General features: G+C 37.4%; 2 protein-coding genes across 3 annotated transcripts; both read right to left on the minus strand.

The window, feature by feature from the left end:
- Positions 1 to 8,854: 8,854 nt before the first annotated feature.
- LOC145781606 (uncharacterized) lies at positions 8,855 to 12,958 on the minus strand. The gene is made up of 4 exons (XM_082593281.1): positions 12,847 to 12,958; positions 12,227 to 12,438; positions 9,202 to 9,364; positions 8,855 to 9,049 (listed from the first exon to the last, which is right to left on the minus strand). Exons 2-4 carry the CDS (start codon positions 12,362 to 12,364, stop codon positions 8,892 to 8,894), a joined length of 459 nt encoding a protein of 152 aa, XP_082449407.1. The 5' UTR covers positions 12,365 to 12,438; positions 12,847 to 12,958; the 3' UTR covers positions 8,855 to 8,891.
- On the minus strand, positions 12,959 to 23,578 carry LOC145781615 (uncharacterized). 2 transcript variants are annotated; one of them, XM_082593300.1, is made up of 5 exons: positions 23,497 to 23,578; positions 22,065 to 22,284; positions 13,962 to 14,085; positions 13,464 to 13,536; positions 12,959 to 13,081 (listed from the first exon to the last, which is right to left on the minus strand). In XM_082593300.1, the coding sequence occupies exons 2-5, from the start codon at positions 22,273 to 22,275 to the stop codon at positions 13,064 to 13,066; spliced, it is 426 nt and encodes a 141-aa protein (XP_082449426.1). In that variant the 5' UTR covers positions 22,276 to 22,284; positions 23,497 to 23,578; the 3' UTR covers positions 12,959 to 13,063. The 2 variants fall into 2 exon arrangements, with proteins under 2 accessions (XP_082449426.1, XP_082449419.1); XM_082593293.1 differs by lacking the exon at positions 23,497 to 23,578 and having other exon boundaries at positions 22,065 to 22,697.
- Between the last annotated feature and the right edge of the window lie 255 nt (positions 23,579 to 23,833).

The following is a 23,833-nucleotide window of genomic DNA, read 5'->3' on the forward strand; positions in this document are numbered from 1 at the left end:
CCTCTGGTCCATTACTATGAGTTGTGTGTTGTGCGCCTCTGGTCCATGACCATGAGTTGTGTGTTGTACGCCTCTGGTTCATGACCATGAGTTGTGCGCCTCTGGTCCATTACTATGAGTTGTGTGTTGTACGTCTCTGGTCCATGACCATGAGTTGTGTGTTGTACGCCTCTGGTCCATGACCATGAGTTGTGTGTTGTACGCCTCTGGTCCATGACCATGAGTTGTGTGTTGTGCGCCTCTGGTCCATGAGTTGTATGCTGTACGCCTGTTGTCCATGACTTGTATGTTGTTCGCCTGTGGTCCATGTGCTCTATGTTATAGGCCTCTGATCCATAACAATCGTGTTAACAATCTCAGCTTTCCAAGTCGACTGAATAATCGATTCATTATTAATCATTAACTGCTCAATTTCATTCTATCATAGAAGTATTTCTTGTGGTTTCTCAATGCCACACATATTGCAGTTTAACACTTTATATTAACATTTAAGTTCAATATATGATGTTACGTTAAAACCAGTCCCGAAGGTCCCAGGTTTGATTCTTAGTCTGGTTGTGACTTTTCAAGCTAGCTTTAGGAGTGCTGACAAATATTTCCAATCAGAAAATTTCACAATGAAATACTGCAACATTTGCATCTCAGTTTCAATTTATTCTCACAAATGCACTAGACTACATGCTCAAGCAAATAGTTTGATTCTTCGTTTTACTTTGTTTGCAATATATTTGGATTAATTCAACTATCTGGTTTTGTTTTCGTTTGTGTGAGAAAATTTTCATAGTTTTTCGAAGGTATAGTAGAAAGTGAAAGCTTCATTCAGTGCGGCCATACACTATTCTATGCATCCTGTTAGCTGCGTTATAGATGGGACGCTCAGGAATGTCATGGTCGGTAGTTTGTTTCTCCTTTCGGCAAAGTCAGATCCGCTTTTAGTTTTGGTAATCTTACTCATCTCATGAAAAAATCGTTTGGCTTATTGGGCACTCTTTTTGTCGCAATTTACATATAGGCTACTATTGAGTATAGGAAGACGATGGATCATCAAAATTTTGATGCCTTTAGTCGCTTACCAACAGGCGGGGCTCATGTATTCGATGAAAATGAAAGTACGGTTGACATCGATATCGTCTGTGTTATAGGTGCCTTATATTTGCAAGTTTAGACCCAAAATACTGCCTCAGCACCCAAAGAGTCCTGCAAAGATCCTATAATTTCCACGGTAATGCGTTTCATTAATGAAGGATGGCCGCCCAAGTCTTCTCCACAAGACCCGGTCAAATCATTCGTATGTGCGCAGACTCTCTTTCTACTTGTTACAGATGCATAGTCTACGGTTCCAGAGTAGTCAGTCTGTTTAAACTTCGTCCTCATGTCCTTCAGTTGCTTCAAGAAGGAATCGGCATTGAGAGAATGAAGCACTTGGCAAGAACTTCCGCTACCGGCCAAACATCGATCTGAACATAACTGAATTTTGTCATAAGTGTTGCAAAGTTCTGCATAAATTAGGGGAAGGTGGGGTAAAGTGGAATACCTAAAGGTTAATTCAGTCCAGTTCACTGATTTTGCCAAAAAAAATAATTTTTTTTATTGGAGGGTTAACTCTAACATATTTCGACAATTTTTAAAGTGCACTTTTGATGACTGCCAGCTTTTTTATATAAATTTTTTTAATTTTAAAATTACCTCCAATAGTCCACTTTACCCCACATATGTGGGGTAAACTGGACCGTTGTAAGTTTTGAGAAAATTCCGGAATTTTTTTTTCCAAGAAATCAAATTATTTACAACTAGCATCATTAGGGAAGAAGTTATGAAACTTCACAACTGCAGTTCATAAGTCCACTACGAATCAAACTTTGGAGAAATTTTTTAAAAACAGAGTTCACAGATAAAGTTGTCATCCTCTTCATTGCAACCAGCGCAGGCTTCATGCGCCCACCGCAAACATTTGGAACACTGGATCCACCCATCATTTTGTGCCAATTCAAATGCAAGTGATTGAAGATGTTTCCTTGTAACCCCAAAGAATCTTCGTTCAAGTTCAAGCACATATGCAACTAACTCTTTTTCCTGGGCTTTCGAAAATATTGAATGAAACCTTTCAAGTCCCTTTTTGCTTCGTGTCATTAGGCTAATATTATTTCCTTTAACTCTTCTTCTGAGTGTGGTCTTAGGAACTCCGTAATCTTTGCTTGCTTTGAGGTAACCCATTTTCTTTTCATTGACTGCCTGAATAGCCGTAGCCTCTTCGATCGGTCCAAGATTGTTGGGTGGATGTCCTTTGTTGATAACGAGGCTTTCTGAAAAACAAGAATAGGCCTATAACTAAGTTAAGAACCAGCTCGTCTGCTCGATCATGATTGGTGGGATATCAGAACAACTGTCCACTTGAGTGCTAATTTGGCCTACATAGCTGTTGTGTAAAATAAGCTACAAGATTATAAGTAACACAGCACCTAATTCAGTCAAGAAATCATAAACAAGAAAAATATTTATGACGGGGTAAAGTGGACCACCACTGGTCCACTTTACCCCACCTTTACATTACTACTAATTTACCTGTTGGCCAAATTTAGGCTAGTCAGCAACATGAGTCAGCTACCCCAATGAGGGGGTAGGTCGGACAAGGTAGGCTATGGGGCTATGTCAGACAAACCAAAATATGGTTGAAAATAGTCTTGAATAACATGTATTGTACCAATAATATTTACAAAGAAATCCTGCAATTGTTTCATGTTGAATGGAATAACAAAATATCAAAAAAATTACAGAAGGTCTATAGCCTAGGGGATACCCCGGACACTTAGATATTTATGTCCGCGGTCTCCCCATGGTCACGTGTAGCAAGCAATGGCGGATTTCTACTAGTACAAAATGCTCTGCTAAAAAACTCTTTTGCTGTAAAGAACCTGCTATCTACAACGTATATACTACACCAGCGTTTCTTAACCTTTTCTGATTTTAGCACCCCTGTAAACAGGCCCGACCAGTCTAGCACCCCCTAACTATTATTGACATTAGACTACTACAGTACCGACCAAAAGTTTAGTACAGGCCGAAATTTTAACATGCCTTCAGATCGCTGGAGATATATTTTGTAATGAAGTCTCTTGTTGTTTAACAAACTGAGCAGTTGTTTTAACGAAGTTGATTCAGGATTTGGTGTTTGGCTTTCATTCACCAACAGAAATTCAATTATAACCATATGTAGGTGAATCAACTCTCTTAAAACAACAGCACCGTTTGTTAGGCGACAAAAATATACAAAATATACCGCCAGTGATCAAATAGCATGTCAAAATTTCGACGCCGCCATTAAACTTTGGCCTGCACTATTGAAAGGAAAGCGAAGTACAAATTGATCATTTTGTTTATTCTTCAAAACTACTGTCGTCATTGGTGATAAAAGAAATAGGAAAACCCGAGAATAGTAAAAGAACATGGACAAACTTAAGCATATTTAAGTTACCCAGCTGGGTATCTAGTTACACATGTATAAATGTGATTTCTGTTGTTGCTTATGTGTGACCAATTTCTCTATTCGAGGCTTCGTGTTTGTCAAAGCCACTCTCATATCGTGGAGCAACCCATGTTGAAGGCGGCTCCGGCCAATTGTTTTCATTTGGAGCATGGTGCAGAACGCCTTTTCACACAGGTAGTTAGTCGGAAATGGGACGATCAATTCCATTGCTGCTCGTGCCAATGCAGGATGTGCTGTCAACTGGTCACACCAGAAATCAGCAAGCGGAAGGACGAAAGTTTGTCCCACAACTCGGATTCACCTGCATGTCAATCATAGCTCCTCCTTTAGTCTATTAGCCTATGATCACTCATGTCTGCCAAGATGGCTGCTGTATCCACTCTGGATACTTTGCCATGGTGGTTTCTAGAAGCGAGAGGTGAGCAACAATATTACAACAAAACACCCACCAGATAAGTTCGCACAATCTACTCAGGATCAATTTGAGTATTTGACTGGGAGATGACTACAATGACAGCAAATCATGTAGGCTACTTCGAAACAGCAATCATTGATATGACAACTGCTGATACTGGCAGAATAACAAAAAAATACAGAAAATTAAAATGGCATTTTTTGATATTATACTGCATGCATTTAGCACCCCTTACAGTCTATTCCAGCACCCCCAAGGGGTGCTAGCACCCCCGGTTAAGAAACGCTGTACTACACTAAAGGTTAATAATAATAATAATAATATTTATTTGCATCAGACAAAGCTGTCCATATCCAAAACAACGAAATAATACACAAACTGCAAATGCACAAAATCTAACTAAATATGCTATCAACTGTTACAAGTTTACAGACAATGGTACGGTAGTGTTACAAGTTAGAAGAACTGAAAGTATTCAGAACGATAAAAACAATCAGATGACATGGCAGCCATCAAAACTAGATAATAGCATAGGCTACATAGAATTATTATACTGAAGACGGTAATTTGATTTACGATGGCAGTCGTACCTCATCAAGGAGGCAACAATAGAGTTAGACGAAACTTCACATCTTCCAACAAAAGAAAAAACATATTTCCGAAGTAATGCATCAAATGTTATAATGTTGCACAAGACTTGATGTTCACGTCATAGCATCTTTTCACAAATTGGGACTAGGTGGGCAAATTTTCAAAAAGGGCAATTTTAGCGCGCAAACAATGTTAAAAAGAGGCAGTTTTTGCGCGTAAATGATGGGAAAAGGGGCATTTTTTTCGAGCGTAAAACAAGTAAAAATGTAGATTTCTCAGGAAAATTGTGGGTAAAAAGACATTTATACTTAGGCTAAACTTTTGAGACCTATAATAAATTGATTCCTATATTATTCATCTCCGCCCACAATATTTTATAAATAATAATGCAGCCTCATTGGCGTAGCCAGGGGGGGCGAAAGGGGCCATGCCCCCCGCCCAAATTTTCAAAGTTTGAATTCCGAAGTTGAGCCCTTTGTTGAAAATATAATAAAATTTGTATAAATTTACATCGTTTTCCAAGATATCTGACAATTAACACCCCTCAGAACTTGCTTTAGACACACAGAAAGACGCCAATTTTGGAAAAACAAATGAACGAAGTATTTTAAAGTTACATTCAGACTTTTTGCCGATTGTGTCATTTCAATATCGGTCCTAGTCCTAACTCCTGCAATTTTGACTTAAAATGTAATTGTATGTCACGAGAAACAATTATATTTAGGTTTGGATTGCTGGTTTATGTCTTTTCAATTAATTCAAGATCATATCTTAAACGTTTTCTTCGCTGCTTTTGGCGTAGGTTAGGCTACATGACTTTACGTTTGGGCCTTCGACACGTTTCGACGAGTTTCTACACTTTTCCAGAGTTATGTGATAATATTTCAGAATCGCTTACTCTGTTGGGTTTTTGTATAGCTGAGTTTTTGGTGTTCGCTAAGTTTAGCCGCAGTTTTTTTACCGTTCGTGTGTAAGAGCTGCCTTTAATAAGTTAATAGCTGTTTATCTGCTAATAAATTTCATACAAATATTATCCTAAAAGTGTTTCCATCAGGGATATCTATAACTGTCGTTTTGCAACTTGGTGTAAACGATGAAAGCATTGTTTACAGCAATGTCCAACAGATCAAATACCACGCGAAGGTAGTATTTGATTTTTGAGCGGTGGTCAAATTGGTAGGTCACTTTTTTCTGATTCATAATGTCTACACCTCCCATATACTCATTGTATCTTTTCCGAACAGCAGGACAAGAGATGACAACTCTGTCACTAGAACCTTTCTTCTTGTGGTTGGCGACATGCAAAGGCTGGGCAAACAAAAAGTTAGACAATAAAAACACACCTTTGTTATCCATCCATTTTACAAAATTGACACTTCCACTAGAAAAACAAGCAATGTCTCCCTTTGTCATTTCTTTGTCGGTAGGAACCAAGGTTTTGGGCAGGTTTTTACGATTTACTCGGACAGTGCCTGCACTGTATATTTTTCGTTTCAACAACTCCTGTTGAAGAGCTGGTGAATTAAAAAAGTTGTCTATATAGACTTGACAACCAAGATCCCGGATTTTTTCAGTGAGCTGCAAGACAACTCCTTCACCCAGACCATGTTCAACTTGGCCTTTCTTTTTGCCAGTGTACAAGTCAAATTCATACAGATATCCTGATTTTGAATCGCACTGACACCACATTTTGAAGCCCCATTTTATAGGCTTTCCTTTCACATATTGGCGTAATATGTTGTGCCCTTTAAATTTAATCATGTGCTCATCGATTGCTTGATGCTCACTTGGTGATAGGGCTGCTAAAAAGGAACGATTAAAGTGATCTAAAACAGGCCTTAGCTTATATGCTCTGTCATGTTTGGGGTCATCACGACTTGTCATAAATTGATTATCATTGAAGTGAAGATACGCACGGAGCTCTTCAAATCTTCTCAGTGGCATTATGTTTGCAATATAGGGAACAGCAAGGTCAGCATCACTACACCAATAGTCTCGCAAACAAGAATGAACGTGGTAACCCATGACTATGTGCATTCCAAAGAACGCTTTCATTTCTTCCAACCCTACAGAAAGAACATGGCCTTTCTGCTGACTATACAACATAGTCTGAGGGATTACAATTTCTGTCAGAAACTGTTCAAAACTGGCGATTGAGTCAAAAATTTCATATGGAGTTGAATTATTACTCATCCCATTGTCAAGAACCTGTCCATATTCATAATTAGATAATAGGTCGTCATCATCTTTGGAGAAGCCAGCTGCTTCGTTCAGAGGTACTTTTTTCCAGAGAAATATATTTTCCTTTGATGTAGCAGCCACATCTTCTGTTCGACCATGAAATGTTGCATCATCCTCTAATTGTGGTGCATCTGGTGGGTCAATAATAACTTCAATCGGCTCGTCTATACAACCAGTGCTTTCAACTTGTACGACATCATTTTCCAAAAATTCTAAATCTTCTTCATCGAGAACAAGACCATCTTCGTTGTCGCTTTCATCGCAAAACAGTATTCTGTCTATTTCTGCCTCTTTCAAATAGAACACTTTACTTTGTGACGACATCATACAATGTAATAGAAAATATATGTCGCCTACTATTATGCAAATACAAACGGTAAATAGCCTACAACAAAACAAGCAATAATTATGCATTTTGTTTTGCTCTCTTGACTGTGGGATAACAAATCCCTCAAAAAATATATCCTGAGTCCAATTTAAGTTCTGATTTTCATCCTAAAATAATTTCCTAAGACTGAAAAGAACGCTTAATTTACCACAAACAACAATAATGACACTCTTTATGTAAACAAATACTTTCTAGTCACATTATAAAACAATTACTAAAATATATAACAGCCATTTACTTGAACAACCACAACACGGCCATTACTACCCTTGAGGTACAGTGGTACCTATAGGTACCAAGCAAAAAAAACCCTTCTCACTGCTGACCATGTCACAAAAAACGTTTTTGTAAGTTAGAAATGTCATCTCGATACCCTTGCAAGATGCTTAGTTCAATTTTAGTAAACAAACACACTCAAACCTTTTCACAGTATAGCCTGAACGCCTGTTGCTTCAACTTGCCAAAAAAGAAAAAGTTTAGACACCGGTATCTAGCGAACACGTGCTCAGAGTTTCCAAACTTTTATTTAACTTTAAAGTGCGTACTTTAGGCTAGGTTTAAAACTTTGAACTGACTTGATAGGTAAAATACTGCTTGCGCAAGAGCAAAATTAACTTGTGGTACCTATATGTACCAGTGTACTTAAAAGGGTTAACTGCCAAAGAAATATAATAGTTCAAAACGTGAAGAGTATCTAAAACGTTACTTGATTATTTTTATAACCGGAATCTAAAAAGTTCAATCGAAAAAAGCTGCAAAGTTTTCTCCCAACTGTTATGCTTAATAAAAATTATTTTTGAAATAAAAAATAGTGCAGAACCTGTTATGCAGCTTGTCCTATCACTTTTCTTGTTCTTTTGTCATTGATGACTAAGGTTTGGGTACCTGGCTGTTGTTTAGTCTTGCAAATCATTTTCCATGTCTTTTGGAAATTTAGAAGATCATGTTGCAGTTTTGTCAAACTTCAGAGCAGTCCGCACATATTATACAATAACAATAATGAATAACTAGCAGCGAGACATCAACAAAGCTGATAAAACATTATTGCTCAGTCCGGCATAACCTGCTAATTCTAATGCATCATTACACATACCTAGAAAGAACAAGAAAATTCAATTGCTTTAAGCCAGAAAGAAGTAAATGAACAGAGTTACAAAGCGAAATCTACTTAAAGGGAAACTGTAACCCCATAAACATTGGCTCGTGAAAAACACGAGAAAGATACGTGTTTTTTTACCCCAGTTTCTCGTGTAAAACCCGTGACGTGCACCCGTGTATTACACGGGTGTTTGCACAAAAGCAACCCGTGTTTTACACGACTTCTAAACCCGTGTTTTGCACGACATCTAACCCGTGTTTTACACGGCATCTAAATCCGTGTTTTACACAACTTCTAAACCCGTGTTTTACACGGGTGTTTGCACAAACGCAACCCGTGTTTTTACAGGACTTCTAACCCGTGTTTTACACGACATCTAACCCGTGTTTTTACACTACATCTAACCCGTGTTTTACACGACATCTCTAACCCGTGTTTTTACACGACATCTAACCCGTGTTTTTACACGACATCTAACCCGTGTTTTACACGACATCTAACCAGTGTTTTTACACGACTTCTAACCCGTGTCTTACACATCAAACCCTAGTTTTTACATGACATCAAACCTGTGTTTTTACACATCAAACCCGTGTTTACTATGGCAATTTATTTAGTACCAAAATCACACATGCCAAAAAATACAGATATAACTGAAGACAGTACAGCTGTTTCACACATCATCAGTTGGGCGAACCGTGCTGGATGAAGATGTCCTTGCGACTGACTGTCTTCTTATTCTCTTTTCAGCTGATTTGAGGAATTCTTGCACAACAGCTTTAACATCGCCCATGGTTGTGTCTTTTGTGTAACTGTGTGTTCGAACTGATGCTGTAAGCAAAAAAGAGTTCGTGCTTAGTCACAAAAGCAATAGTCTAGCAATAGATATACAGAATTCTTCACGGCTCAAATATATTAATAGATTGCAACATACGTTCATTAAGCAGGGTATACGTGCAAAATCTAAAGTTTAGGCTACATACCATAAATTACAAAAATAAGTTTGCAATCTTTAATTGGGCGCTTGGAACCGCGTTGACCCATCCAATTAAACTTCGTCATAAGCGTATCCGTAAATACTCCAGAAAGAATTTGCTTTACGCTCTTTTTGTAGTCCATCGAAAAATACCGACTAAAATAAGAAATCTGCAAAACAACATTTATCATATAAAATTTAGACTTCACGGTTATATTCCATAGAATAAAAGTAGAGCGCACTCATACTGCAAGCTGTTAAATTTCATTGTTAACAGTCAGGGCCGTGGAGTCAGAGCCGTAACAATGTTTATTGTTTAGCCAAAGGAGTCGGAGTTTTAAAAATTGCACTGACTCCGACCCCTATATAAAATTGAGGAATGCTCTACATTACAAGGAATTTTAAAATTATCCATTGTCAAAGTGTCAAAAACTTTGGGAAATGTATAATTTTGTTGTTTTGCTGCAAATCAATGAATCGTTGTTTTGCTGCAATCAATGCTGGTTGAAACTTTCAAGAAATTTGCAGCAGTACGACATTGCAAAACTGTTTTAAAGAGGGTGAAAATAACCAGTATTTCTTGTATGTCTAATTGTCTATTCTATGAGGAGAGTCGGAGTTGTGATACCGATTCCACAGTAGGGTGATTCAAAATCGATAAAAAAAAACTTTTTTTTGAATTTTTTAACTCTCACCCCCTAAAAGTGTGATGAGTAAAGCAATAATATGATACATAAAAAAAATTTTGTCCTACCTAAAGGATTAGTGGTGGCACATCCAGTTTCAATTTTTGCAAATTGGATGAAATTTATTAAAAAATAACATAAAATATTATTATGTCATTGAAATGGTGGATTTACTGATTCACAATATTTCACAAAGGAAAAACAACACCTAAAACACAAATACATGCTAAAAAAAGCTATCAAAGCTAGAATACAACCTGACAAATTAACACACACAAAACAAACAACAAAAAATTCGCATTTTTGTTGCATCAATAATAGTTGATAAATATCAAAAACACTGTCTTTAAAAGTCATCAAATATTTACAAAGATTCAATGAATGCAGAAATGTTATTTTGTAATGTAGAATGTGTTCAGTGGTTATCACAAAGTTTATGCACATTATTGTTTTTCAATCTGTCTCAATGGTATTCTTCCACTATCTGGAAAGTTTTTTTGTTGCTCAGTCACCTCTTGAAGAAGAAACTGAAATTGCTCTTCAGTCTTCGAAAGCAGCTTGTTAAACCGCTGTACCAGGGTCACACCTTGTTTGACATGATCGTTACCGTAACCACTTTTAGAGCCAGCACCTGTGTTTTAGCTTTGGCATAATCATCTCTGTCACCCCAACTAGTCGGATCTAATGAAAGGAGCTCATGTGGAATGTCAAGCTTATGGAAAATTTCCATAGTGTCTTTTGACACAAAGTCCTGCAGCTCTTTTTCAGCAATTCTGGACGGAGGTTGTTTTTTTGCCCTCCAGGTTTTGTTGCATTCTGAGAGAGCTCATCATTTTCCTCTTGGTTTCCAAGCTCACCGAGGTATCAAAAAAGCCAGAACCACTAATTCTTCTGACATGTAACATATGTGGTGTGAAAGTTTATTTGAAGTAGCTTTTGAAAGACCTGAGCAGATATGTTTATACCCTTAGACTAAGAGCTATTTCATTAAATTAAGATCTTGTCGTGGAGCCTCACCTGGCAAAATTCAAGTAATCCATGCTTTCACATGTATGTACTAATGAAGCAAAGAGGCATAGATCTGGAAGTCCAGTATCTTCTTTCTTAGGCAGCTTAAATTGGCTGTGAAAAAGCCAAATCTTGTAACAGTACAATACCTTGGGCTTGACATCCATCGAGCGTGGTGGAATGCAAATGGACAGCGGAAGGCAACCCCATTGTGAAGTTGTTCTCCTAAAAAAGTTATAAGCAATTCCAGCAGGTCTCGGTAATCATCTCGTGGGTGTCTTTTAGACAATTGTTCATTTGCAAATGTCAACAGATCTGCACAAACTGGCTAGATGAAGTTATTGACATGTGCATCAGTTGGGCCTGGTTGGTAATTGGATTGATCAATAAAGTTCCATTTTTCGTGAAACCGCTTGAAGAGGCGTATGTCTGGAGCAGAGGACATACCAGATTTTGTTTCAAATGTGTCTTTCAAAATAAGTTTCATAATGTGATATCTGCAAGCAAAGTGAAGCAAACTTTTCCCAAGTTTCTGCTCCAAAAGAATGCATGCACCAGCGACCAGCGTGTTGGCCGGTGTTGGAGGCAGTGGTGTCAAAGCACATGGCCCTCACTTTCGCACTATTCCCATTCTTCAAATGCATTAAAAACAGCAGTTGCCATCATGTCTCCAGTTCCTGAAGCAAGTTTCGGTACCCAGAGAAGCTTGGAAATGCTGTGACCGGAAACTGGTATTGGTAAACGTTTCACATGCTGCTTGCCTACCAGATCTTCGAGGAGCTTGCCATCTCATTGCACTGTTTTAGAATCATTAGAATGGAACTGATCTTTTATTTCATTCATAATGTCTAGTCGATACTTTTGTCGATATGGTAGAAGAACTTAGCCTGAATTGAGCAGGGTCTTCACCCACCCCCGCCACTGTTTCTGCTGATATATACACGAATCTCCTGTCAGTGACCCATGTGCGATCTAACGCAACTGCAAGACCAGGTGATGACTTTTTCAGGCACTCTTTTTTCTGGTTTATGAAATTACTGCCATGTACTTGTAATATTTACCCAGTTTTTGACATACCGTATTCTACGCTTAGCATCTTGATTAAGAATTTCTCTGGTCCTGGTCAAGACGATGGTAGTGTATCGCATATAGGAAAACTATGAAAATTTTGCATGGGCTGTGCCACCTCTAAATGTTGTCTGATTTCAAAAATCTTTTAGAATACATGTTTTTGCATGATGCATCACATATCTAAGGGGTGAGAATGATGAAAAAAAAAAATGTTTTTTTTGAATCACCCTATTCCACAGCCATGTTAACAGTCAAAAAAAAAATTACCAATTTATTTTGAACAGTGCTGTTTCCCAGGTTGTGTTCAAGCTCATCAAAATCCTCCAGGCTGTTGATGGAAAAAGATGGAATGTCCGAAGGGGGTTCATCTATTTGTTGGGCTGGGGCGCTTCTTTCGTTTGTCATTATTATATCCAATTTTTCGTTGACAGAATTTAAAATTCCCTTAATTTCCAGTTGAACAATTCGAATTCGTCGAACTGTGTGAAAAATAAATAGTTGCTTTAACATGATTTGGTGTTAGCAAAGGTGTTTTGCTTTGACAATACAGAAAGAATAGCTCCCACGCTAGGGCAGTTGTGATTTAAGCAGCTGCCAAACAAGAAAAGCGAGTGGTAAATAATACTGCCAATTAAGAACAATGCTCTTGTAGAGGCGCTCACGTGAGAGACTCAACAGATCTTCCAAAATTAGAGAAACTGAATTTTCAAAATGCGCTGCTTGTGAGTAAAGATGGGAGTTACGAAAGATAAAAAAAGAGAATAAACATAAATAGACGAAGTGAAGAATTATAACTAAAACTATATCATCACACCGATGCAGCTGAGCAATTGTTGAGTGAAGTTAATCCAACAAGTTTCAAGATTTTAATTTAACCAGGTGCAAACCTTCACTCTGCAGCGTAACAAATTCGTAACGAGATATGTTCTTGGTCACTTCAGGCGTAGTGTCGATTGCAACATTTAACTGATTGTCATCCACGTGAAAATCAAGGATTGATTGTTCGCGCTCTGGACTTGAATGCTGTGGTGCCCTCACAGAGGAAGATTGTGGATATTCCGAAACTTGTGGCAGTTGCTGCAAGGTTGTAGCAACCTCAGCTGCTCATACAGGAGTAGAAACCTATGGAAGATTTAGTGACCGTCAAAGTGAACATTAACAAAATATATTTAGTGATATGCTTGGCTCCCTCTACACCCTCAAGTGTCGCACACGAAAACAAACTGACAACTATGTTATTCAGGACTGTCCAATCTATCACGCTCCAACTGGGGCACATGCTGGTCTCAAAATCCTGGATGACGACAGCATATTTAGGCAATGTTCGAAAAGTTCTGATTGAACACCTTAATCCGGGCTATTAACCTTAAAATGAGATGGCAATATTTTTTTAAAATCATACCACTTTTAGAAACCGCTCAATTTCTCAAAAAACAACACCTAAAAATCGTCAAATTTTGGGATTATCATAATTCATAAGTGATTAAAGTATTTGTTTACTTACAGTAATGATATTTTCTGACTCCGGTGAGTCGCTTTCATCTGTATATGCAATCCTCATAGGCAACCGGCAATTCCTGCATTCATAATTTGAAAACAGTTACTTCAGCTAGATGTCATGCTTGTCCTTGCTTATTAGTACATTACCTATTGATATCTCGTCAACATCAACATATTTTGCATATACAACCAATCATCATGCAATAAACGTAGAAATGCATGGATGTACGGTATCTTAAAAGATTAGCTTATATTTGCATCACGGTGTTGTCAGGTACAATGTACAAGCCAAAATGTACTTACATTAGATACAATTTATACAACAATGTTACAAAAACGTTATATATTATACAACTGCCACGTTAGTGTAACTGTGACTTCAATGCAAAGTACTGGCATGCACCCATGTATTTTAAATAAGTTAAGGGTAAAATTGGTTTTGAACAGTTCAAATCAAAATGAAATGAACAAATATCAGGGAAAAATGAATGCATTGTTATACCGCTTTCTTCTTTTCGATTTAGGTTGTCTACTATCATTTACTTCTTCTTCACTAGCTGCTGTTGAAGCCAAATCAGAAGTATTTTCAGCATGTTGTAACTTTAACAGTGCTTTGGCCAAATCATCTGTTGCAAAATATTAACAGGTCATCTTCCCATAACAGTGATCAAGATTAGGAAAAACAATACACTGGAGAATAAGATCTCATGCATATTGCATATGGAATAATAACAATCTGCTAAAGCGGTTAAATGGAAGTTACACACCAAAAAATTGACAGCTAACTAAGACAAGCAGCTGTGCTGCAACAGAAACAACAGAGCAAGCATAAATTTTGTTGCACAAAACTCCTCATATTGGAAAACATATTACATGTCTAATAGGGTGTGTCGTGTGCCCCCAAAAATTTAAAAAATGGTTGAAAACAAAATTATTTTGTTTGTGGGTGAGGCTTGACTAAAAAAGCAAAAATTCAAAATTTCAAAAAATTTGGTCAAGGTTTAGGTGCTCCACATCCCAATTGCCTGTATTCCCTTGTTGGCTTGACAATAGGGTGGATTGAAAATTTTTTTTTTTTTAATTAAAAAAAAGGGGGGTCTAGACCACTGACAAATTGGCTAAAAACAATAACAAAACTGGTTTCAGGGAGTTCTACCACATATTGGCCGTTCTACCCCCCATTTTATGGGGGAATACCCCCAAAATTCTCAAATCGGATGTAACTTTGGAACTGCTGGTGCTAGGAACATGAGTTTGGTATCAAATGATGCAGAATCATAATGTTTCTATCTGCTCTATGAGGATTTTGGTCTAACGGTAGGCTACAGTAGTGTGACTGGAAATACAATATAGTGCTCGTGTCATGTACACACACAGTAGCAAGTAACAACTTTACTGCACGACCTGGGGGTTACTAACTGGACTGTTCAAAGTGTAGGTGCATAAAACAAATACTGTAATTAGTAGACATAATTGGTGATGGGTAGACTGTGATCTGCCATGAAATCATTGTCAAGGAAATACCAGCACACAGATTGATATACTCCATACTGCTGCATGTGCTAGACTACCTGTACTACATTGAGACTTTAGCAACCAGCACAAAAAGGTGAACATGTCAATCTAGTGGGAATTCCTTCTTGCTCAGGGCTGCGATTTTTTCTTTCTTGTCAAACGACCAAAAATTTTACGCTTGTTTGTCGAATAGTAATATGACGTCACAAGAGTCATATTATAAGCGTTTGGCCGCGAGTTACCGTACCACACAAGTTGTGTGGTATCAAAGTCACTTACTTTAAGTTTTTAATCGCATGCTGGTTGAGTGATTGCAAAGGAGTATCAAGCGCTAAGTTATGTACCTACCGGACATGTATACAGCCCTCGAAATTAGCTTCCATCTACGACGGCAAAAACATTACCAAATCAACACACCTTGGATTGCGGCGACAATTGCCGTATGCTTTAATGTTTAATCAAACGAAATTTTATGCGCTTCTTCATCGCGTGTCACACGGTGGTAGCCCAGAGCATCACGCAAGCTATTTTATGCGCTGACAATGCTCTTGTGAACTGTAAAAAGTTTGCAACCGTATAAATATCGGCTTATTGTTACGCAAAAGTTATTCTTTCATCGAATGCTTATTGTTTACCGGTGTCGTTGCGAATATAAATCATGGTGAAAGAAGATACAGTTAAAAAGTGGAATTTTCCTGCTATTATCAAACAGAAGGAAAAGTTAGTGTGGTATTTTGCAAAATTTGTAAAGAATTTTATGACGGAAACAAATCGGAATTAGAAAAGCTACGGGGTCCAGTGATGAAAGTAGTACGAAATTCTATATCATAAATGGTTCTTTGGCAGTAAAGTAATGCTTCCGATCATATGGCATCGCGCATTCATGAACGGCCAGTTTTGCGTCTTCAATTATTCCAGTGACGACGCGACAACCTCATCCTCCGATACAGCATCTGATGATTCCGATTCTGACAGCTAGTTCTTTATCAAACAGACTCGTGTTTGCTCGCAGTATCTCAATTGTGCCGAAATTATGTTAGTGTAAACGTAAATCGAGGCAATCATCTCGCAGTGAGATATTAATTTGTTACCGGCACCTGGTTGAACAATTAACGTTATTTTATGATAATTCAACGTCACTAGATGTCGAATTAATGTAAAACAAACGTAAATTTCTTCTTGGGCATTGTTACGCAGGCAGCAAAATTCGTTATTTTTGCATTGACTTCACGTCTGTAGACGTTGAATCAATGTAAAAATGATGATTTTTGCTGTCTAGGTAAGCAATGTAACCCGCCAGGAAAATTAAATAGATTTGTGCTGACTCGAACGTTGAATCAACCCAAAATTAACTTACTTTTTCCCCCTGAGTTATTTAACGTAACAGCGTGCGTATCGCTACTTTTGGTATTATTACATCACAATAAATCAAACAGTGTGGTCGTGATAGACTACTCTAGTATGTTTTCGGGTCTCGTTTTTTCGATTCAACGTCTGCAGACGTTGAATCAATGTAAAACCGACGGGTTTTGCTAGCTGGGTTGTGTGCTTTTGTGAATGCAAGTGCAAAATCGCCCATTACGTTACCACAGAAACCCTTCTAGTGGGTGGAAGTCGAGTTGCAACCGTGTTTATCTGTCTACTATTCTTTATTCACATTGCAAAACATTTCTGCAATCTTGGAACAACAAGTGCATTAGTCAGACATAAATACAAACTTGCAAACACGTTGACAACTAAAAGTAGCCTACTTCGGTTATTTTATCTATAAAAGAAAACCGTTGTGTCGAATAGCACGAAACGTGTGTGGCGAAATGTTTGATGGCAGGCGTTAGAACTTCGATCAAAGCATTTTCCCGCAGGGTTCAAAATGTTCTGGGAGAGAACTCCTTTCCATAAAATTGGCGGCTTTTTTCATCTGTATTTCTGAACATCTGGTCGGAAACTAGGCTGTTTTCTACATGTGAAAAACTTTCATAGCAAGTATCCAACAGTCATTTTACCAGAGCAATATTGTTAATTGGCTCAAACGGCGAAATACATTCTGGCATAGACGTTCACAACTCAACGTAGCCTAGGTTATTTCATCTATAAAAGAAACCCGTTGTGTCGAATAGCACGAAACGTGTGTTGCGAAATGTTTGATGCCAGACGTTGCAACTTCGATCAAAGCATTCTCCCGCAGTGTTCAAAATGGCGGCGCTGACGCCTTGGGAGTTTCTCGTGTGAAGCGTCGCTTTTAGACCTTGCTTTGAAGTAAGCTACCGGGCGCAAGAAAGTTTACGTAAGTCAGCACTCTTATGATTGCATCACGTGATGCCCCCCCCCCGATTGTTTCTCGACCTGACGACGTTTAGTCCTCTCTCAGTTTTTTTTTCCTTTTTAATTTCCTTTTTTTTTTCGTTTTTTTTTTTTTTCCGTAACGCACGGCGTTTGTCGAATAGTGATGGCGCGTGTCGAGTGACCTCATCACCGAAAAAGGCAAAAATCGCAGCCCTGTTCTTGCTGTTGAATTCTTTCATAAGTTGACGAGATCGCACCTTCTGACGAATCAGTCCATCCCTTCTTTCAAAACCTACAGCATATAAGCTTGCTTTAACAGTCACTAGCTTAACGTGACACTCCACTGCTTGGTTGTGGCAAGGATAATCCAGCCGCAGAGGTTCGTCGATGACATTGTCAAGCTGTTGATCTGCTAGCGATCTCATGATAGGTGGCTCAGACTTATGAACTGTGCCAAGCTTCACAAGTTGGTGGTATGATTTTGCTTTAGTATTAAGCTGTGGCACAAGAAATCTGCATATTGCAGGTGGCACGGCTGGTGAAATTTCCTTTCTCAGCTTTCGATTTTCATCTTTTGCTTTTTGTGAGGAGCCAACATGATTCTTGCTTTGCTTTTCCTGTGCTTGTGCACCTAAGGAATAGATTTGTTGGCCTGCTGCTTTTCTAACTTGGCAGTCTTCATCACCTAGCATTCCAACAATGACATTTTCAGAGTTAGCGAATAATGCATTGCATTCCAAAACCTTCTTGGAAATCTTTTACTTCTTGGTTTGGGAAGATTTCTTTGCAACATGTTGAAGAAGTTTTTTGACCCATCAGATAATGAATTGTGGTGTTTTATTTCAAACCAAGATGGGAAGCAAACCTTGATGCAGTACTCAGACAAGTTCATGAAACTTTTGGAAGGGTTGATTGCATGAGTGTATTTACGAAGTAGCCTACAAGCAAGTGTTAGCCACCTTGAATTGACATAATTTCCCGACTGACAAAAACTGCAAATCTTCATCAACATTCAACATGCCCAAGCACAATGCAGGCATAATCCATATATTACACTGGTAAACAAAAAAAGAATTATTTTTTGCTCCATGAACTTTGAAGACTGATTTAGAGTTATTTTGCGGTGCTGAATCCGAATCTAACCTCAGATCACGTCAGCTTTGTGAGATATGATAACAACAAATGGTTACTTTTGTCAAAAGTGGAAGATTTGCCATTGCGTTCACCACCAACATATGCAGTGCTATAACGAATGGTTAGTGTTAGACAGACCAAAACAGCCTAAGTAAGGTTACTGTACAAGCATTGCCACAGGCCTACTTAATCCTTTGTGGTTTCATGCAAACCTTTGATGGGGAGGGGGGGTCAGTTATACTTTTAGCCTCCCTTTTAGATTGTTATTACTGCATGGTTAATAATGTTGCTTAGAAAACAAATTGGTATCAAAATTATATTTGATGTATTTCAGCTACTTATGCACGACATGGCCTGGATTTCTGCATATAGGGTCATTCATTATATTTCAGGTCATGAAAAAACCAATACTCTTGGAAATGTTTCATACTTTGGCAGTAAGTTCACAATCATTAACTGAGCATACAAAAAAAAATTGTTTGAAATTGACCAAGTGGTTTAGAAGTTGTGGGGGTTTGAAATGCACCACCTGACAGGGGCATCGTGCCCCCCCAAAATTCAAGTTTTGCTAATATCTCGTAATTTATAGCTAAAAAAACAACCAAAATATGTAGAATACCATTTTTGGGGGCAAGGAATCTGAATTTCCTGTCAAAATTGGTGAAAATATATCATTAATAGATGAAAACAACGTTTCAAAAATTTTGGGGGGGATAACTTTGGGGGGTGCTTTGGCCATGTAGCCATGACCAAACTCAAAAATTTTTTTTCTGAACTTATTTACCTGTTCATGTTATGTCTATATGATGAGTTATTTTAGTTGTTCCATCTGTTTTTTGAGAGGGACTGCAGTTTAAAACTGATACTCAGTTTGGCAAAATTCCAATTTCTTTGACATGAAGTTTTGGCATTTTTGAAACAGCAAATTGCAATATCTGTCATCAGACAGTGATTTGTTTCAATCCATATGATCAAAAAAGTTAAAAGTATAATTAAATCCCATAGGTACAGCTTAGAAATTATTGAGTGAGGATCAAGTAATAAAAAAAACACCAAATTGCATATCAGTCTAGTTAAAAAGTTTTTCAAGTTTGTTCAGTTCTTGCGAGCTAAAAGTGTAACTTCTACCATTGGATGTAGAAGGTGGAGTTAGTTTCAAAAGTGCAGAAATGGGTGGCATCCAGCATATCGTCTTTTCCAAACCAAACTGTTTAACAACTCCTTTCCTGCTGAATAATAAAAACATCATGGCCAGGCAGTTTTCTACTTCAATGAAAAGTTAGTTCAGAAATGATAAGGGTGCATGTGCTGGTTTGATAAGAAACGGTAGTAAAATCTTGATCAGACTAGCTGTGTGATATCAGCTGAATAATAAAACATTGGTAGTTTGACACATAAAACAATTCTTAAAGAAATAGACCATAATATGGCTGAACCCTGCAAATATTGTGACAAAGCATCAGTTATGTTTCAATTATTTTCATTTTTTCGATATACAGTATATGGGTTGATATTTTCTAAGTTGAATATTTTGGTTTATGCAAAACTTACATCAATCAAATTTCGTGAAAATATTATACTTCAATTGCTTTGTTTGAAAAAAAATTTTTTTTTGGCATCTTTTTCTCAATGCTCCGAAATATTCCCCAAACTTAGAGTATCAAAAATAAATTAAGAAAAACTTTAAACCTAAATTACCATTTGAAATGTTCATTTTAGCATATTTTTAATAACAATTTATGGTAAATGAATTCTTTGGATCTTAAATTGGTAAAATGCATGTTTTCCAGGGTTGTCGGTATTTTACCCGACCCAAAAAAACCCAGGGTGTTTTTTTTTAAAAACCCACTTAAAAAAACCCATAAAAAAACCCCAGAGCATCATATTTGTCAAATTTGTATCAGAAAATTGAAAAAATGAACCAAAGTACTACAAGGTACTTAAAACAAACTTCAAATTAGGACTTAAGGATGTGATTGTGAAGGAAATTTCCAAGGATAAATTGAAAACGCAGTGGATATTTCTGCACACAAAAATCAAGTAATGCCACTTTGTACTACACTAAAACTCATTTATGCAAGAAGGCCTAATCAGCCCTAGTGCATTATTTTATTGAGTTATGCCAGCATGTACTGTGAGTGAGAGGCACTTCATTGGTAAAAAGTAGTATTTGAGGTGAAATAAGCATGAATCTACCTTTTTTGCATCTTTTTTCTGTGCAACCCTGATGTTTTCAGTGCGAAAATCGTTCAAGGTAAAGAGTTATTGTCAAAAAATGAAGGCGCAAAATGAAAAAATGACTGTGCTCAGCTTCCAAAATCCTACTAGTGGCCGAAAATTGAAAGTGCTCTATCTCGGCCCCCAATGAAGATACTTCAAAATTTTTTTTGCTACTTGCATCATTTTTTAGTATGTACAAAATATGTCAAAATAAGCAAAATCTGTGACTGGTGGTTACAAAATTTGAAAAAATCGGATGATTATAAGTGGAATGCCCCACTGTACAGTGTACAATGTTAAAAAAGCATTTAAAATTTGCAAAATTTTAGAAAGAATTTTGACCACCAGTCCAGGCAAGGAACAATATGGAACAACAAAATTGGAGTGTGTTTATCAAAATATAAGTCCAACTTAACATCCCCCCCAAAAAAATTGTTTATTTTTTCTTCGACTACATGGGCAAATTTCTCCCCAAAATATATACCTCAAAAAATATTTATAATCGAATTACTCCAAAACTACATGTTTTTCTTATATTCTGTTAGCAAATTTGGATTCCTCATCCCCCAAAATGGTATTCTACATATTTTCATCAACTTCCTAGCTTCAGTATAACAGATATTGGGGCATTTTTACTCTTTGGAGCTGAAATACTGCCACCGTGTGGTTAAAATTTAAAATGGTGTAACTTTAAAACCCCTCGACCAATTTCGAAAAAAAATTTTTTGTTGAGCTCAGTGGGTTGCCATCTCTCACATATGTCAAAATAAACCAAATCGGAAAGGGTGGGTGGCATTTCCTCTAATTTTGACCTGAAATATAATGGAATGACCCTATAGCAAAATATGTATGTGCAATAAACGCAACGTCAAATCTTCCACTTTTGACAAAAGTAACAATTTGCTGTTATCATATCTCACATACCTGACGTGATAGGATAAATCTGAGGGCAGATTTGGATTCAGCACCCCAAAATTACTCTAAATCAGTTTTCAAAGTTCGTAGAGCAAAAATCGTGTAGACCAGTGTTATGTTAAAACAAGGTATTTATGGAGTATGGGGGTCGAAATTCCTGTATTTTTAACTGCAATGTGGAGGACCTAAACATTAATATTTTTTGCTGAAACTTCATATTATTGTTGTTTCAGTGAAACCTTACCATTGAAAAAAAATAATACAAAAAATATGAACATTGGGGCACACGACGCACCCTAATGTCTAATGAAACTTAACACTTGGCAACATAAATTGGTAAGAGAAAATCATAAGGCAAGTAAATTCCAACTATCTAATCCAACTAATACAAAGTTATGTCACCATAATGATATGATATACTGTCAGCCATTGGGTAGCCTACTTCTACTGGCAAAGTCCTACCTGTGATTGTTTCCAACTTTTATTTATGTATATATAACTTAACGGATATTATAAATTGAGTATTATTAATGTTTACCTGTTTTGTACATAATTCGTACAAGATACTTTTTCCAATTTGGATTAACATCTGAATTTTGAAGACATAACTGGCGAACCTTGTAGCCGGGAAGCTCAGGCCAATAACATTTCAAAATATCATTCTCATGAAATATCCATTTCTCTAGGACAAGATCAACTTCACCTCTTGATATAAAGTCAACGACTGCAAATGCTCTCATAGTCTTCATATTTTTAATCTACAGTAGCACAAAATAGACTGGACTTACTTATTACTTAACATAGACACCTAAAGTATTTTCAATCAGTGTTATTACTCAAGACTGCACGGTGCACATTAAATGATAGGCTTATCGAGTAAAACTATTCGTACAATAGAAATAAATACCGGTAGCATCTAATGGATGGAATAATTCCCTGGCAACAAGACTTCAACAATCGAAAACTTCACTCTGTCAATCTAGGTGACCGGGCCTGTGTCAGTGATTCAAGGGTGCAACCTAGTTCGTACCCTGAACAAAGTGAACAGTTCGTACCCTGAAAAGATCGAGAGAAAAAATTCATAAAAGCCGAAGTCGCTGTTTGGAGTTTCCGCAAACAAACAAACTGAAAAGATCGATAGAAAAAAATAGAACAAAGCCGAAGTTGCTGATCGCAGTTTCCGTTTTTCCGCAGTTTCCCCAAACATTTTAAAATTTCCGATAATGATCCTAAGAGTTTGCCGAAGACGCTGATCGCAGTTTCCGCAAACATTTTAAAAGGGTTAGGGTTAGGAAAAGACTGAGAGAAAAAATTTAAAAAAGCTGAAGTTGCTGAACGCAGTTTCCGCACACAAACTGAAAAGATCGATAGAAAAAATAGAACAAAGCCTAAGTCGCTGATCGCAGTTTCTGTTTTTCCGCAAACATTTTAAAATTTCCGGTAATGATCCTAAGAGTTTGCCACAGTCGCTGATCACAGTTTCCGCAAACATTTAAAAAGGGTTAGGGTTGAGATCGGAGTTTCCGCAAACATTTTAAAATTTCCGGTAATGATTCTGAGAGTTTTTGTTTGTTTGCGGATACTGCGATCAGCGACTTCAGTTTTGTGCTATATTTTCTCTCGATCTTTCCAAGGTCTATTTTTCCAAAATTTTAAACTGTTTGCGGAAACTGCGATCAGCGACTTCGGCTTTTTTAAATTTTTCTCTCAATCTTTCCAGGGTACGAACTGTTCAGGGTATGAACTAGGTTGCATCTATGATTCAAAGCCTCTACAAGTACAAGTAACGGTATGCGAAACTGCCAGGATTAAGCTCTGCAAGAAGCTTTCCCAGTTCGAGGATAAAGATTCAATCTATCAATCAAATGCACTGTCTACAGAAAGCCCTGTAGTCTGTAGGTAGGTACTTCAATAAATGACATCACAGGCGCTTAACTTTAAGACCAAAAACAGGCACAGCTTTTCGCTACCTTTTTGCAGCCTTTCTGAAATTGTGCACAATGTTTTGGTAAAAAGAAAGATTGAACCTTTTATCTTCAGGCGCTTTTCGGCACATTTAAATCAGTTAGTGATTTCTAAATATAAATGGAAGATTAATTAACACAAACCTTGTAGCCTACTTAACAGTCACTCTAAAAAGTCCTCTCATAAGCTGATAAGTAAATAGTGAAATTCCATGCCATTTTTTTATGTCACAGTCTCACAGAGATATTTAATCAGGTGACCGCTGGTAACCGCAATATAAGATTTACGAAAAAGAAAGGGGAGAAATTCGGTCGTAACAATGAAAATTACATAATACTGTAT

Source organism: Aplidium turbinatum, chromosome 1 (genome assembly GCF_918807975.1).
Source record: "Aplidium turbinatum chromosome 1, kaAplTurb1.1, whole genome shotgun sequence".
Lineage (NCBI taxonomy): Eukaryota > Metazoa > Chordata > Ascidiacea > Aplousobranchia > Polyclinidae > Aplidium > Aplidium turbinatum.

Excerpts from the sequence above, each read along its gene's own strand:
- LOC145781606 (XM_082593281.1), bottom strand. The coding sequence starts at position 12,364 with ATGACAAACGAAAGAAGCGCCCCAGCCCAACAAATAGATGAACCCCCT. Across the intron at positions 9,365-12,226 it reads GCACTGTTCAAAATAAATTG|ATTTCTTATTTTAGTCGGTA; the intron begins GTAATTTTTTTT and ends GTTGTTTTGCAG. Across the intron at positions 9,050-9,201 it reads ACTTATTTTTGTAATTTATG|CATCAGTTCGAACACACAGT; the intron begins GTATGTAGCCTA and ends TTTTGCTTACAG.
- LOC145781615 (XM_082593300.1), bottom strand. The coding sequence starts at position 22,275 with ATGAAGACTATGAGAGCATTTGCAGTCGTTGACTTTATATCAAGAGGT. Across the intron at positions 14,086-22,064 it reads ACGAATTATGTACAAAACAG|ATGATTTGGCCAAAGCACTG; the intron begins GTAAACATTAAT and ends ATTTTGCAACAG. Across the intron at positions 13,537-13,961 it reads AAATCGAAAAGAAGAAAGCG|GAATTGCCGGTTGCCTATGA; the intron begins GTATAACAATGC and ends TTATGAATGCAG.